Here is an 11,752-nt window from a genome sequence, read left to right as displayed (position 1 = left end):
GTCAAATGACCATTTTTTTCTTTTACTTTCAAAAGTATATGGATATTGTAAAATGCAAAGCCCTGTTATTGCTAATGAATGCTCCTACACGCACTTGATAATTTAGTGTGGAAGTGGATTGAAAGGCATGCCTCTCATTTCCTTGCTCCTTGTTTTCTTCCTGTCACAGAGGGGTATTCCGGAATGTAATTTTGAGGGGAAAAAAAAAGACAAAACTTAAAGAAAAATTTCTAAGTGGATAAAAAGTATTAAAATGTGAGGAAAGTGGATTATGGTAATAACTAGTATTTACTTAGCAGTTAACATGTGCCAGGCACTATAGTAAGTGCATAACCTCATTTAAATCTGAGGAACATCCTATGAGTTAGGAAGTGTTATTCTCCTCATTTAGAGGCCAGAAATCCCAGGCTGTGAGGAGTGAGAAATTTGCCCCAGCTCCTGGCTCTCAGAGCTGGGATTTCACTTTGGGTGTATCTAATTCCAGAGTCTGTGTTCTCATCATTATGCTTATAATTAGTTATAACTTTAATTCATTTAATTGTATAACTTGACTACTTTACCAGCAAAATTATTGCTTGTGGTGCATTATTTTGTGTTTTATCCTATGTGAAATAAAGTGCACCTGAAGCTGGCTTTCTCCTTCCCCCCTTTTTTTTTTTTGGTCCATTTTCCTTCCCCAATAGTGACATAGGGTCCCTGTTCCTGCCTTGATCCACTAGTGGCCGAGGATCTCTCACTGCTAGGAACGGAACTGGAGAAACTAAACATTTTAAATCTCAAGCTATAATTATACACATTAATCACATGGAAAGCCATGCATGACCTATGACTTTTGAGGCACATCTGAAAATGCAACTGTACTCTTTAAATTGTGACCCAAGAAAATGTCACTGCTGAGGGTGTTACCTGTGTAGATAAATGTGGCTCGAAGAAATATAACACCAAAGTCCCTTGTCTACACTAGCTGTGTATGTAATCTTCTATTGTTTTTCCTAAGAGAGCAGCTCTTGTCTCAGGCTTTTTCATAATTCCTCCCTCTCAGCTCACAACCAGTTTAATGTACGTTTCACCTGCACTCACAAATTGGGCTAGTCTACCTCTGATGATGTCGTCTTATCAGCATAGGTCTTTTCCTCCTATACTGGTTGATAATTGTTTTGATGATACTGCTGCTTATTATCTTATCCCTTTAGTTCACCAGTCAGCTACCATTTGATAGTCGACTACGTCTTCCAGTCTCATCACATGGCCAGTCTGCCAGTAGGTTCATGATAAGCTCAGCCTTGATGTCTGGGAAGTGAATGCTTTCATCTGATAGCAATGGACAGTGTTTCGTCACTTGATAATGGCTTTCCAGGTGGCTACAATGTATTTCTTTTTGTATTATCTAGAGTAGCAGTCTCCAAACGTTTTTTTTGCGGTACGCGGGCCTCTCACTGTTGTGGCCTCTCCCGTTGCGGAGCACAGGCTCCGGACGCGCAGGCTCAGCGGCCATGGCTCACGGGCCCAGCCGCTCCGCGGCATGTGGGATCTTCTCAGACCGGGGCACGAACCCGCGTCCCCTGCATCGGCAGGCGGACTCTCAACCACTGCGCCACCAGGGAAGCCCAAAACTTTTTTGATCATTCATTCCGATCAGTGTATTTTTGGGGAGCAATTCTTAACCAAATATATGTATATTTATTTGTAAAGTATATATCATCATTAGCTTATAACTCAGTTATAATATATGCTCAGGGTGAAGTTCATTGTTAATGACAGTGGATATAAATCCACATTCAAATAATCTTGATGAATTTGAAATTTTTTAAGCCAAAATTTGGTTGGATTTATTGGATCGTTAATTTTGAAATGTGCTGTCAAAAAACCTGATACTGGGAGAAGTGTCAGTTCTGCCATTTGCTTGTTTTCCTGTCGTTTCTTTGCAAAGGACTCTGGTAAACTAACTTGCCTATTTTCTATGGGTTAGTTTAATTAAACCTAGATACTATAATCAGTAAGTCCACTTAACCTAGCAAACCACAATAAGTCATTACATGTTGACAAGGACTGACTGGGTGGGACCACCACTGCCAACCCCTGGAAATGGGTAACTCCCACTTTTCCTTGAGGACATCTCCTACGATGTTCTGGGCCAAGAGACCATTCCATGGGCTGGGTCCCTCATTATGTATATAAAATATTATATAAAATATTTTCTTTTTCGATTAGAACTAAGTATAAATAGATGTCCTCATATTTTCTTCTCCTGCATCCCAAATGGACTGACTTGCATTCTTCCTGGAATATACATACCCCCGGGATGCATGGACCTCCTTTAGAAACTATTGGTCCAAGGAAAAATCTCTCACATAGGCAAGGATGTTTCCATTTAAAAAGACCTACTCATTTCAGTTACTCAGCCATTTTACAGAAAGTGAAAGTTTTGAAATGAATCATCTTTACAGAGATTCATAATTTGCAAGCAAAATCCCCACTCTACAAAATGTGAAACGTTCTAAGCAACAGCTGTGAGCATTTCAAACGTGCACTACTCTTGGACAATCCAATTGTTGCCAAGTGAAATTGACTTGGCTTTAAAATCTTCCTTGGTTTGAATTCTGCATTTACTCTTAAACAGAAATTGAGCAAACAAGTTCTGCATGGCTGGGGCACTGAACTTTTCATGAAGACTGGTATGGGTAACTGAGATGTGGAAATGTAAGTTTCTTGAAGGTGGGAAGGAGACTGGTATTCTAGCCAGTTTTGTAAGGCCTAGGGGAGGTGAACTTTTCAGAGCAAACACAGACACTATCCATACAGTGACCAATCCATCTGGAGTCAGTAGAGGAAGCCTGCTTCCATATAAGAGCACCATCTTTTCCTGTTTCCCATTTCAGTTCAAAACAGGAATTAAAAAAAATTTTAATGGCACAGAAAAACTTCTTCCATTCAAGACCCATTTCTGGGGATATGCATAGAAATTTGCAACACTTGAGTGCTAAATAACACAAACAAGAGAAATACAATGCATTTTTTTTGTTATTGTCAGTTGTATATATGTTATAGTTTTATTTATATATATAGTCCTATTTCCTAACTGTATAGAAAACATGATATAATGCGAAGGGGAAAAACTACAGAACGGAATACACAGTTTTAAAGAAAAAAAAATGCTGGACAGAAGTACACCAAAATGCTAACAGTGGTTATTTCTGGGTTGAAGGATTATAAACGTTATTTTGTGTACTTAGCATTAAGAATTTCTTTCTTCCTTTTTTTTTTTTTTTAACCCTCTCAAAAGACATACGTAGAATCCACTCAAATAGAGCAAGAGTCCAAGAATATTCTCTGGAAATGCACCACTTGGCCTAGGACTCACTAAGGATGCAAACATATCTCTAAATATTTTATCACTTGTTCTAGCTAGAGTTAAGTGAAGCCTTCTCCGTAAACTCTTTCGGATCCAACTTGCCAGTGAAGAGCTCCCAAGCTCCCACAGTTTGAAGCTGGGTTTCCCTGAGTTCTGTACAGCGGGTGGGCCCAAGAGGTTGATCTCAATAAATGATCACAGAGCGTAGAGACCGCGTTTCCACCTGCACAAGTTACACTGAACTGGCCCCAACCAGGCTTGCAGGAGCTCCAGGGAGCTGATATTCAAAACAGAGGTTTAGGGAAAAGGAGACTAGGCGAGAGAGAATTCGAAGCGATACCCAACCCTCGGCCGGGCCCCAGGGGTTCAGATTTCCGTGCCAGGCCTCCCACAAGGTGGAGCGGAGAGCGACTGCTGGGGGCTTTATAGCCCCGCGAGGGGCCCATCTACAAAGGCAGCGGCGCACAGGCTGCCTTTCTTTCTTTCTATGCGGCGCTGGTTCCCGTCCGAATGGGATTCCTCGAGTCCAGAAGGGCCAGCCTCGCCGCTGAAAGGGGCGGAATCAAGGGCCAGGGACGCCCCCACCCTTAGCCGACCCTTGCCCTTGGAATCCTCAGGTTGCAGACGACCGCCGCCCAGAGGATCCGCACAGCGCGGAAACCCATCGCACTGGTAGCGCGGAAACCCATCCACTGGTGTCAAGCGCACCCCTCCGGGTTTAAGGAGCTCCTCTCAGGGCTGGCGGCGGCGGCGACAACCCCACTTCAGCCTACCCCACCGCCTGGCGGAAGCGGCGGCAGCGCGGCCGGAGATCGCGGTTGCATCCGGGTCCCTCTCGCCTCAGCCCAATCCTCGGCCTCCTCTCTTCCCACCCTCCTGTTTCTCCGCCCCCCCGCCGCCAATCCCTGATCGGGTCTCAGCCGAACATGCTGACAAGGGAGTGAAGGCGGACGCCGGCCAATGAGGCTTCGCTTCCCTTTTGAAGCCTCCAGTGAGTGAGCGCTGGAGGCGGGCTCTGCTGGCCAGAAGGTTCGGTTGCGCGTGTGCCATGGACTCAGCTGCCCGGTGATATTGACAATAGGAGAGAGAAAGGGGCATTGACTGGGACCCACCGCGGGCACCGAACGGCGGCTCTGGCAGCGGCGGCTCCAGCCCCAGCGGTTCCTTCTTCTCCTTCCTTCTCCTCCTGCTGCCGCTGCGGATCCAGTCTTCCTCCCTCCCTTCCCCCCTCCCCTCGTCGTCGCTGCAGCCGCCGGGTCCGGGGCAACGAGCAGAGGCGCCGCCCGCCGGGAATGTGAGCGAGGAGCCACCGGCGGAGCCGCAGCGGGGTCGGTGCCGATTTGATGGGACGGGCCCGCGGGGGAGGATCGTGAGGCCGCCGCCGCCGCCGCCGGAGCGCTGAGGTTCAGGTCCGGCCGTGAGGCCTAGAGGCGCCGCTGCCGCGGAACCGGAGGGACGCCGCGCCGGACAGCCGTCGCCCCGGGTTCCCTGCCGCTGTCCGGACCTTCCCCCGCACGCCCCGGTCCCGCCACCCGCCCCCGCTGCGGCCCTCTCTCCCGTCTCCCGCCCCTCCGAAACCACAGATCATCTTCGGATTCTTCTCCAGAAGCTTCAAGGTAACTTCGTCCCTCCAGCACCGCGGCTCGTCTGCTTCCTTTCCTCCTTTCCTGCCTCCTACCCGACCTCCTGGGGAACCTGCAGGGCACCAGCCTGGGGAAGGCCTGGCCTGGGCCGGCAAGGGGTGCGATGGGGTGAGGTGCGGGAGAGGGAGCGCCGGTCCCACTTGTCTGATTTACCTGCAAATGCTTCTGATGATGCCTTTCATTCACTCTGCCCTCCACCCCCCTTTTTCTCCACCTTCCTGCGTTGGAGGCGTATTCTCGTCCCCCTTTATCCACTGACGGGGGCGGGGGGGAGGAAAGGGGGATTGGTGTAGTAAGAAGGATTCTGTAGCAGCTTATCTTCTCCAGGGCTTGGGGTGGCGCGGGGGGGTGGGGGTGGGGTGGGTGGGATCAAACGGAGTATGTGAGCATCCCTACAGACCAACCTCTTCTCTGTCTTTCTCCTCCACCCCAGTACCCCCTTTGGGTTATCCTGTGCCTTGGAAATGCCCCGTGCCCAATGCTTAGAGGATGATAAAGCTTCGGGCGTCCTAGCCCAGAGCGAAACCTGTTTCCCCGGGCTTTGTACGGACCCGCTGCTACTGCACGTTCAATTCTGCAGCGCTTTAGGGTTGAGATCCTTGACGTTCATCCTGGGCCGCGGGCAAAAGGGGCAAATGATTAAAAAAATTTTTTTTTTGCTACCAGTAAATCATCTTTAGAGATGGGAAATAAAGAATAAAGGAGAGACAGAAAGAGTGGAGGAGGAACAGTATTTACGGAAATCTTGTGTTGTAAGGATTAAATGTAGTCTAAATAATTCACATACCAGATTGGAAAAGCAGCCCCTAAATTTACAACATACAAATGTGATGTGGAGCTTCTTGCAGATGCAGTCATTATGAATTTTTAAGTCATCTTACTTCTATAATCATTCATGGTTTGCAATTCCTTTTTATCTATCACATTTTATTTAAGGCTAAATTAGATTGCTAAAAACTTTTTTAAAAAAGAGTACCAAACAGGACTTCAGAATTCCAAACCTCAACATCATATGGTTTTGTTTGTTTTTTGTTTATGTTTCTGTTATTTTTACTTTGTCAGAATCCAGCTAATCCAGGTAACTTTTTATTCTCACACGTTCAGGAAGAAACTCCCTTACTCTTTTATTTAGAGGTTAAAAAACACTTATGTATTGGAATGACAGGTGAGTAATTGCATTTCAGCATTTCCCCCATGTGCGTTATTTCTATTCTAGTCTGCCATTAATCTTGCACGGAGCATGGAGCCTCAGTGCCATAGAAATGATGGCATCTGTTTAAATTGGTGAATGAAACTGAGCTTAATCCTTGTTACTTTTAGGAAATAGCCTTCATTTTAATGATTTGAGAATGTTAAAAAAAATCCCAAAGAACTATTCAGTTCCATTAGTTCGATAGAATGAAAATTAATATTTGATGATGAACTTCAAGGGAACTCAACTTGGCTGTCTAAGTAGGCTGTGAATCTGTTTTTATTTCAACTTTGGTGTGCCATTTCATCATAGTTTTGTTTATTAAGCTTTAGTAACTTCAGATGGCTTCATTCAAAAAGAAGACTTCTTTGAAATGATTTTAATTATGCCTTTTATGTGTTCTGTTTAAAGTAACCTAGCTTGTCCTCCTTTGTGGTGTAGTTTATCATAGCTAACACAGCACATTGCATTAAAAGTCATGTCTTGGTAGTTGAGAAATTGTAAATTTCACCTTGCTGTGATACAGTGATGTAGATTCTTGAAGTACCATAAGAGTTTCAACTCTAGAGCCCATTCATAATATTAATTATCTTGGGAAAATGTTTGGATGGAAATTTTGTAGCTGCAGAATAGTTCCTCATTACTTCAGGATCTCAAGATGAGAAGAGCTGTGCAGTTAGAAAATGAGTACATGTTCAAGTATAAATGAACATCTTTAATGTATATCGTAGTGGGAGTAGCACAATGCATTAGCATTACAATATTGCTTATAGTATTTATATTCTATTTTCCACCAAGTTTTTCTGTTTTCCCATTGAACATGTGACTGCTCTTAATTGATTTTATTTGCCTTCTTTTAAACATATTCCCATTTTCAAAAATAGTGTATGGGAATTTTAGAATTTGAGTAACTCACTTGTATGCTTCTACCTCGGGAATGTATTGATGATACTTCTTTCTTTTCAGTAGGGATATGTCCTCAGCACCAACTACTCCTCCATCAGTGGATAAAGTAGACGGATTTTCTCGGAAGTCCGTCAGAAAAGCCAGACAGAAGAGGTCGCAAAGTTCCTCACAGTTTAGGTCTCAAGGCAAGCCTATTGAGTTAACACCTCTGCCGCTGCTAAAAGGTAAGGCTCATGACCAGGTGATGGATTCCTTTTCAATTGATCTTTTTGTATCTGTATATAATTTTCTTTTTTGTAGAGTTCCATATTTGTTAAAATTCCATGTTGCAAATTGAAGGGATGGGAGGTTTCGACATGTTGAAGTTACTGGTGTGTGATACACCCACTCCCCCTTTTAAAGGGTTCAATTTAATATAAATAGCCATGGACAAATGAAAAGAAACTTATTATCAGAGAATCTCTCACATTGATAAGTAGAAAAACTGAATGCCACAGAAACTTTCTGAGGTCTGGGTCTGTGTTTTTCTTATTGTCTTCTGTTGACATTTAGATGTATACATCGTATGCAGTGACAACTACAAATTGTACAGTTTTAATCACAGGAGGTAGACCTAGTAGAGGAGATGGTGCCATTAACTTACATATAGAAAATGATGTTTGAAATAATTCATTTTTTAAAATTGAGAAAAAAATGGTCAGTAATTGATTACATGCATTTTTGTTTTCAGATAGTACAAATAGAAAAAGTATTTGATGATCGTATTGTTTATGGAATTAATATGAGAACTTTTTTTCCTAAATTAAACCTTTTACATTTTGAGTATGTGGGTACTTTTTGTTCCTTTTAATTTTTATCTATTTGCTTTATGTTTATGAACAAGCATTGTTTGAAATGTATCCAAGCATAGCGTTTATAGCATGGAGCTATTAGAATCTACTGTTGAAGGTAGATTTTTGTCTGCTGAACACTTAAGAGTGAGGAGAAAGGGGATGTGAACAATACAATGCACTTTAGTGGCTCAGAGGAAATCAAAAAACTTGGTTGCTAGTTAGTGAACATTTATTTCTGTAACAATTTGTGAAATCAGAAGGTATTAAAAGAAGAACTGGAGTGTGACTAGAAAAGATCCTCAAAATGTAGCCTAGGATATTTCAAACTTCTGTTTTTCCCATATGATCATTTTTTTTAAGGGAGGGAGATTAATAAATGAGATTTCCATGTTTATACTTGAAACTGGTAAACATGAAATGAATACTATTATTGTAAAGATGATATATCTACAGTTAATGAAGATGAGCTCATATGAGTTTGGGGGGAGAAAATTTTGACTAAAGTTTTTGCTGGTGAAAATGAAAATAGTCTTTATGAGGCTTTGGAAGAAAAATGAAGGAAAAACTCGCTAGGGATAAAAGTAACTGTCCTTGAAATACAAAGTTGGGAGGTATATTGGATTCTTTAGTAGTTTATTTAATCTGAAATAGACATGTAATAGCTATTAGCGTCTATATCTGGCAAAGGACTTTATTCTGAGGAAGCAGTTTAAACTTTCTCAGGGTTAGAACAAATTTAAACTTTGTTATATTAATTTCTTGGGGCCCATGGTAAACATTTAAATTAGAACTTAACTGACCACTCAGAGCCATGGTGTTGGTTTTGTGGGTAGTGAAAGAAGCATGTGTGAGAAGAATTTGGCACATTTTAATATTTTGTTGTTTCTTATCTCATTTAAAAATAATTGTAATATATACATAACATAAAATTGACCATTTACCTATTTTTAAGTGTGCATTAAGCATGGCATTAGGTACATTCGCATTGTTGTACGGCCATCACCACCACTCATCTCCAGGACTTTTGATCTTTCCCAGCTGAAACCCTGTATCCATTAAACACTAATTCCCCATTACCCCTCCCCCTAACCTATTTGCAACCACTACTGTCTGTGAATTTGACTACTCTAGGTATCTCCTATAGGGGGAATCCTACAATGTTTGTCTCTTTTGTGGTTGGCTTATTTCACTTAGCGTAATGTCCTCAAGATTCATCCATGTTGTAGCATGTGTCAGAATTTCTTTCCTTTTTAAGGCTGAATAATATTCCATTGTGTGTGCGTGTGTGTGTATGTATGTATATGCCACGTATTGTTTATCCATCTGTCAATGGATACATGAGTTCCTTCCACCTTTCAGTGATTGTGAATAACGCTGCTATGAGAACATAGCTGTACAAATATCTTTTTGAGTCCCTGCTTTCACTTCTTTTGGGTATATACCCAGAAGAATTGCTGGAGCATGTTTAATTTTTTGAGGAATTGCCATACTGTTTTCCACAGCAGCTGTACCATTTTACATCCCTACCATCAATGCCCAAGGCTTCTTCCAATTTCTCCACATTCTCACGGACACTTGTTATTTTCTTTTCCTTTTTTTCTCTTTTTGATAATAGCCATCATAATGTGTATGAAGTAGTATTTCATTGTGATTTTTATTTGCATTTCCCTAATTATTAGTGACATTGAGTATCTTTTCATGTGCTTTTTGGCCATTTGTATATCCTTTTCTCATATTTTAAGTGGAGTCTGATAGTATTGTAAAATTTCCAAGAATTCTGCTCTCCAAGAATATGATTTTTGTGAACTTGTATGTTTTGCCAGCATAGGAGCATTGGAGAGCAACAAGATCATATAATACTAGATACATCCACAAGCTTAAATCCCAGACAGACTAAAAGTGATTCTTGTGTAATAAGCACATTCTGGGAAAATATTCCGGGAAGCATTCCATAAATTAGATTTCCGTATCTGTAGAATAACAAAGAAGTACAATCATGTATAGACTTTAGAAATGTGTATTTGTTCTTGATTATTATAGTGAAAGTAAAGAGTTTGTTGTGACTTTTGTTTTCCTTACAGTGGATTGACTTTTATTTGTGTGCCTTCTCACAACTTTAGGAGGTGGTTTATGAAATATAAGGAAAACATAAAAGGAATTTTTTTTTGCCATTTCCTTAGGAAAAACCAGAGTAAATTATATATGCATGCCAAAGGGTAGTTATCGATTTAATTTTCTATAGAATTGTTTTGACTGAATTGGAAGGTTTAAGTTAATTTTATTTGGGGGTGCAGTATAAACTGTAGTTGAATTTTGGGGGTTGCTTTAAAGAGTAAAGAAAAAACATGTCCTTAAGGTCTTTAATTTTAGGGGAGTTTGAAAATGGAAATTGTGTAAACATAGTAATTATGTAGCTCATCTTTTTTTTTTTTTTTTTTTTTTTTTTTTTTTTTTGCGGTACGCGGGCCTCTCACTGTTGTGGCTTCTCCCCGTTGCGGAGCACAGGCTCCGGACGCGCAGGCTCAGCGGCCATGGCTCATGGGCCCAGCCGCTCCGCGGCATGTGGGATCCTCCCGGACCGGGGCACGAACCCGTGTCCCCTGCATCGGCAGGCGGACTCTCAACTGCTGCGCCACCAGGGAAGCCCTAGCTCATCTTTTTAATATGTAATTTTTGAAAGCTCAAAAATTAGGTATTCATTAATGATCACTTGTTTTGTGTGTTTGCCTTATAAGAATGCTTATTATATGCATGGTAATATTTGACTGACTTAAAAGTAACACTGCCATTATTTCTTAGCATTTTAAAAGTCTCTTCACTTGCAGAACTGTACCAAAGTGAAAGGAAAGTTTCATCTCTTTTGCTCTTTTCCTAATAGGTGGGGTTTTGAAATTTGTATCGATGTTATTTTTCTGTAGAAAGCAACACCAGCATGTAGTTCTGTGTAAATATATAAGAGTGACCTGGCTTTTCCTGCAATTGTGAAATTGCAGGATAGACCTTGACATGTAGACATTTGAGTTTTCTCCATAAAGTACTTCTGAAAATATTTTCAGAAGGTCCTAAAGTTTTTGAGCTTGAAGGACTTTTACCCATTTTCCTGATAGGGGAAATTCAGTAGAGGTTGAGTGCCTTATGTGCTTGATAAGAAAGTAAAGACTTGGATGCTTTCTGGGTGCCTGCACAGCAAGACATAAAGCAAGCTTTGACAGTTAACCTAGGTAAGTCGCTGAATAAGGACAAAATAAACACTTAGGCAAATAGACACACACACATTAATAATAATAGCAATAATAATAATAACTACTAGGAGTAGTTGTATCTGGTTAGGTGGTTTATGTTTTCTACCCACGCAGTATTTCCTTCTCTTTTTAACTTTAAACGATTATATAAGTTTAGATTTGAGTGAGATGTTTTTGAAAGCTACCACCTCTTTGAAAATGGGATTATAATGAAAGTGGCATCATTGTTGCTAGCCTCACAATTCATCATATGTTTCTAAAGCATTTTGCTCATAGTTTGGAAGTCAGTATCAAACATTCCAAAAACTTTGACGGCTGGAGGTGCTGTTCAGCAGAAAGAAACTCTTTGCCCCTTGGTGTTGAAACCTTTAGATTGGTAACGTATTTCTATAGCACTAATTCTCTGATGTTTTTTTAACTCTACGCTTATGATTCAGCTTACGTTTTTATTTTATAGGGTGACAGTTTGTAAGGACTTGAAAAATTCCAAGTTAAAACTAGTTTGTGTGCTTTTAAAATTATTGGATGGGATAATTCGTCTCTTTCATCTTTATCTGCTTTGTGTAGTGTAAAGGAGCATACAG

At 41.2% G+C, this 11,752-nt stretch overlaps 1 protein-coding gene across 3 annotated transcripts in view; it reads left to right on the top strand.

Annotated features, from left to right (window-relative positions):
• The first annotated feature begins 4,376 nt into the window (after window positions 1–4,376).
• The window catches only part of PPP2R5E (protein phosphatase 2 regulatory subunit B'epsilon), a 161,238-nt gene continuing 153,862 nt past the window's right edge, over window positions 4,377–11,752 (top strand). For 2 of the 3 annotated variants that reach the window (XM_028495979.2, XM_024134439.3), the window contains exons 1-2: window positions 4,377–4,968; window positions 7,154–7,317. In XM_028495979.2, the coding sequence (XP_028351780.1) occupies window positions 7,161–7,317 (157 nt within the window). In that variant the 5' untranslated portion in view covers window positions 4,377–4,968; window positions 7,154–7,160. The remainder of the gene's footprint in view (window positions 4,969–7,153; window positions 7,318–11,752) is intronic. The other variant, XM_024134440.3, reaches the window with a different exon arrangement.

This window comes from Physeter macrocephalus, chromosome 11 (genome assembly GCF_002837175.3).
Source record: "Physeter macrocephalus isolate SW-GA chromosome 11, ASM283717v5, whole genome shotgun sequence".
In the NCBI taxonomy this organism is placed as follows: Eukaryota; Metazoa; Chordata; class Mammalia; order Artiodactyla; family Physeteridae; genus Physeter; species Physeter macrocephalus.
This window is presented reverse-complemented; position numbering and strand designations above follow the sequence as displayed.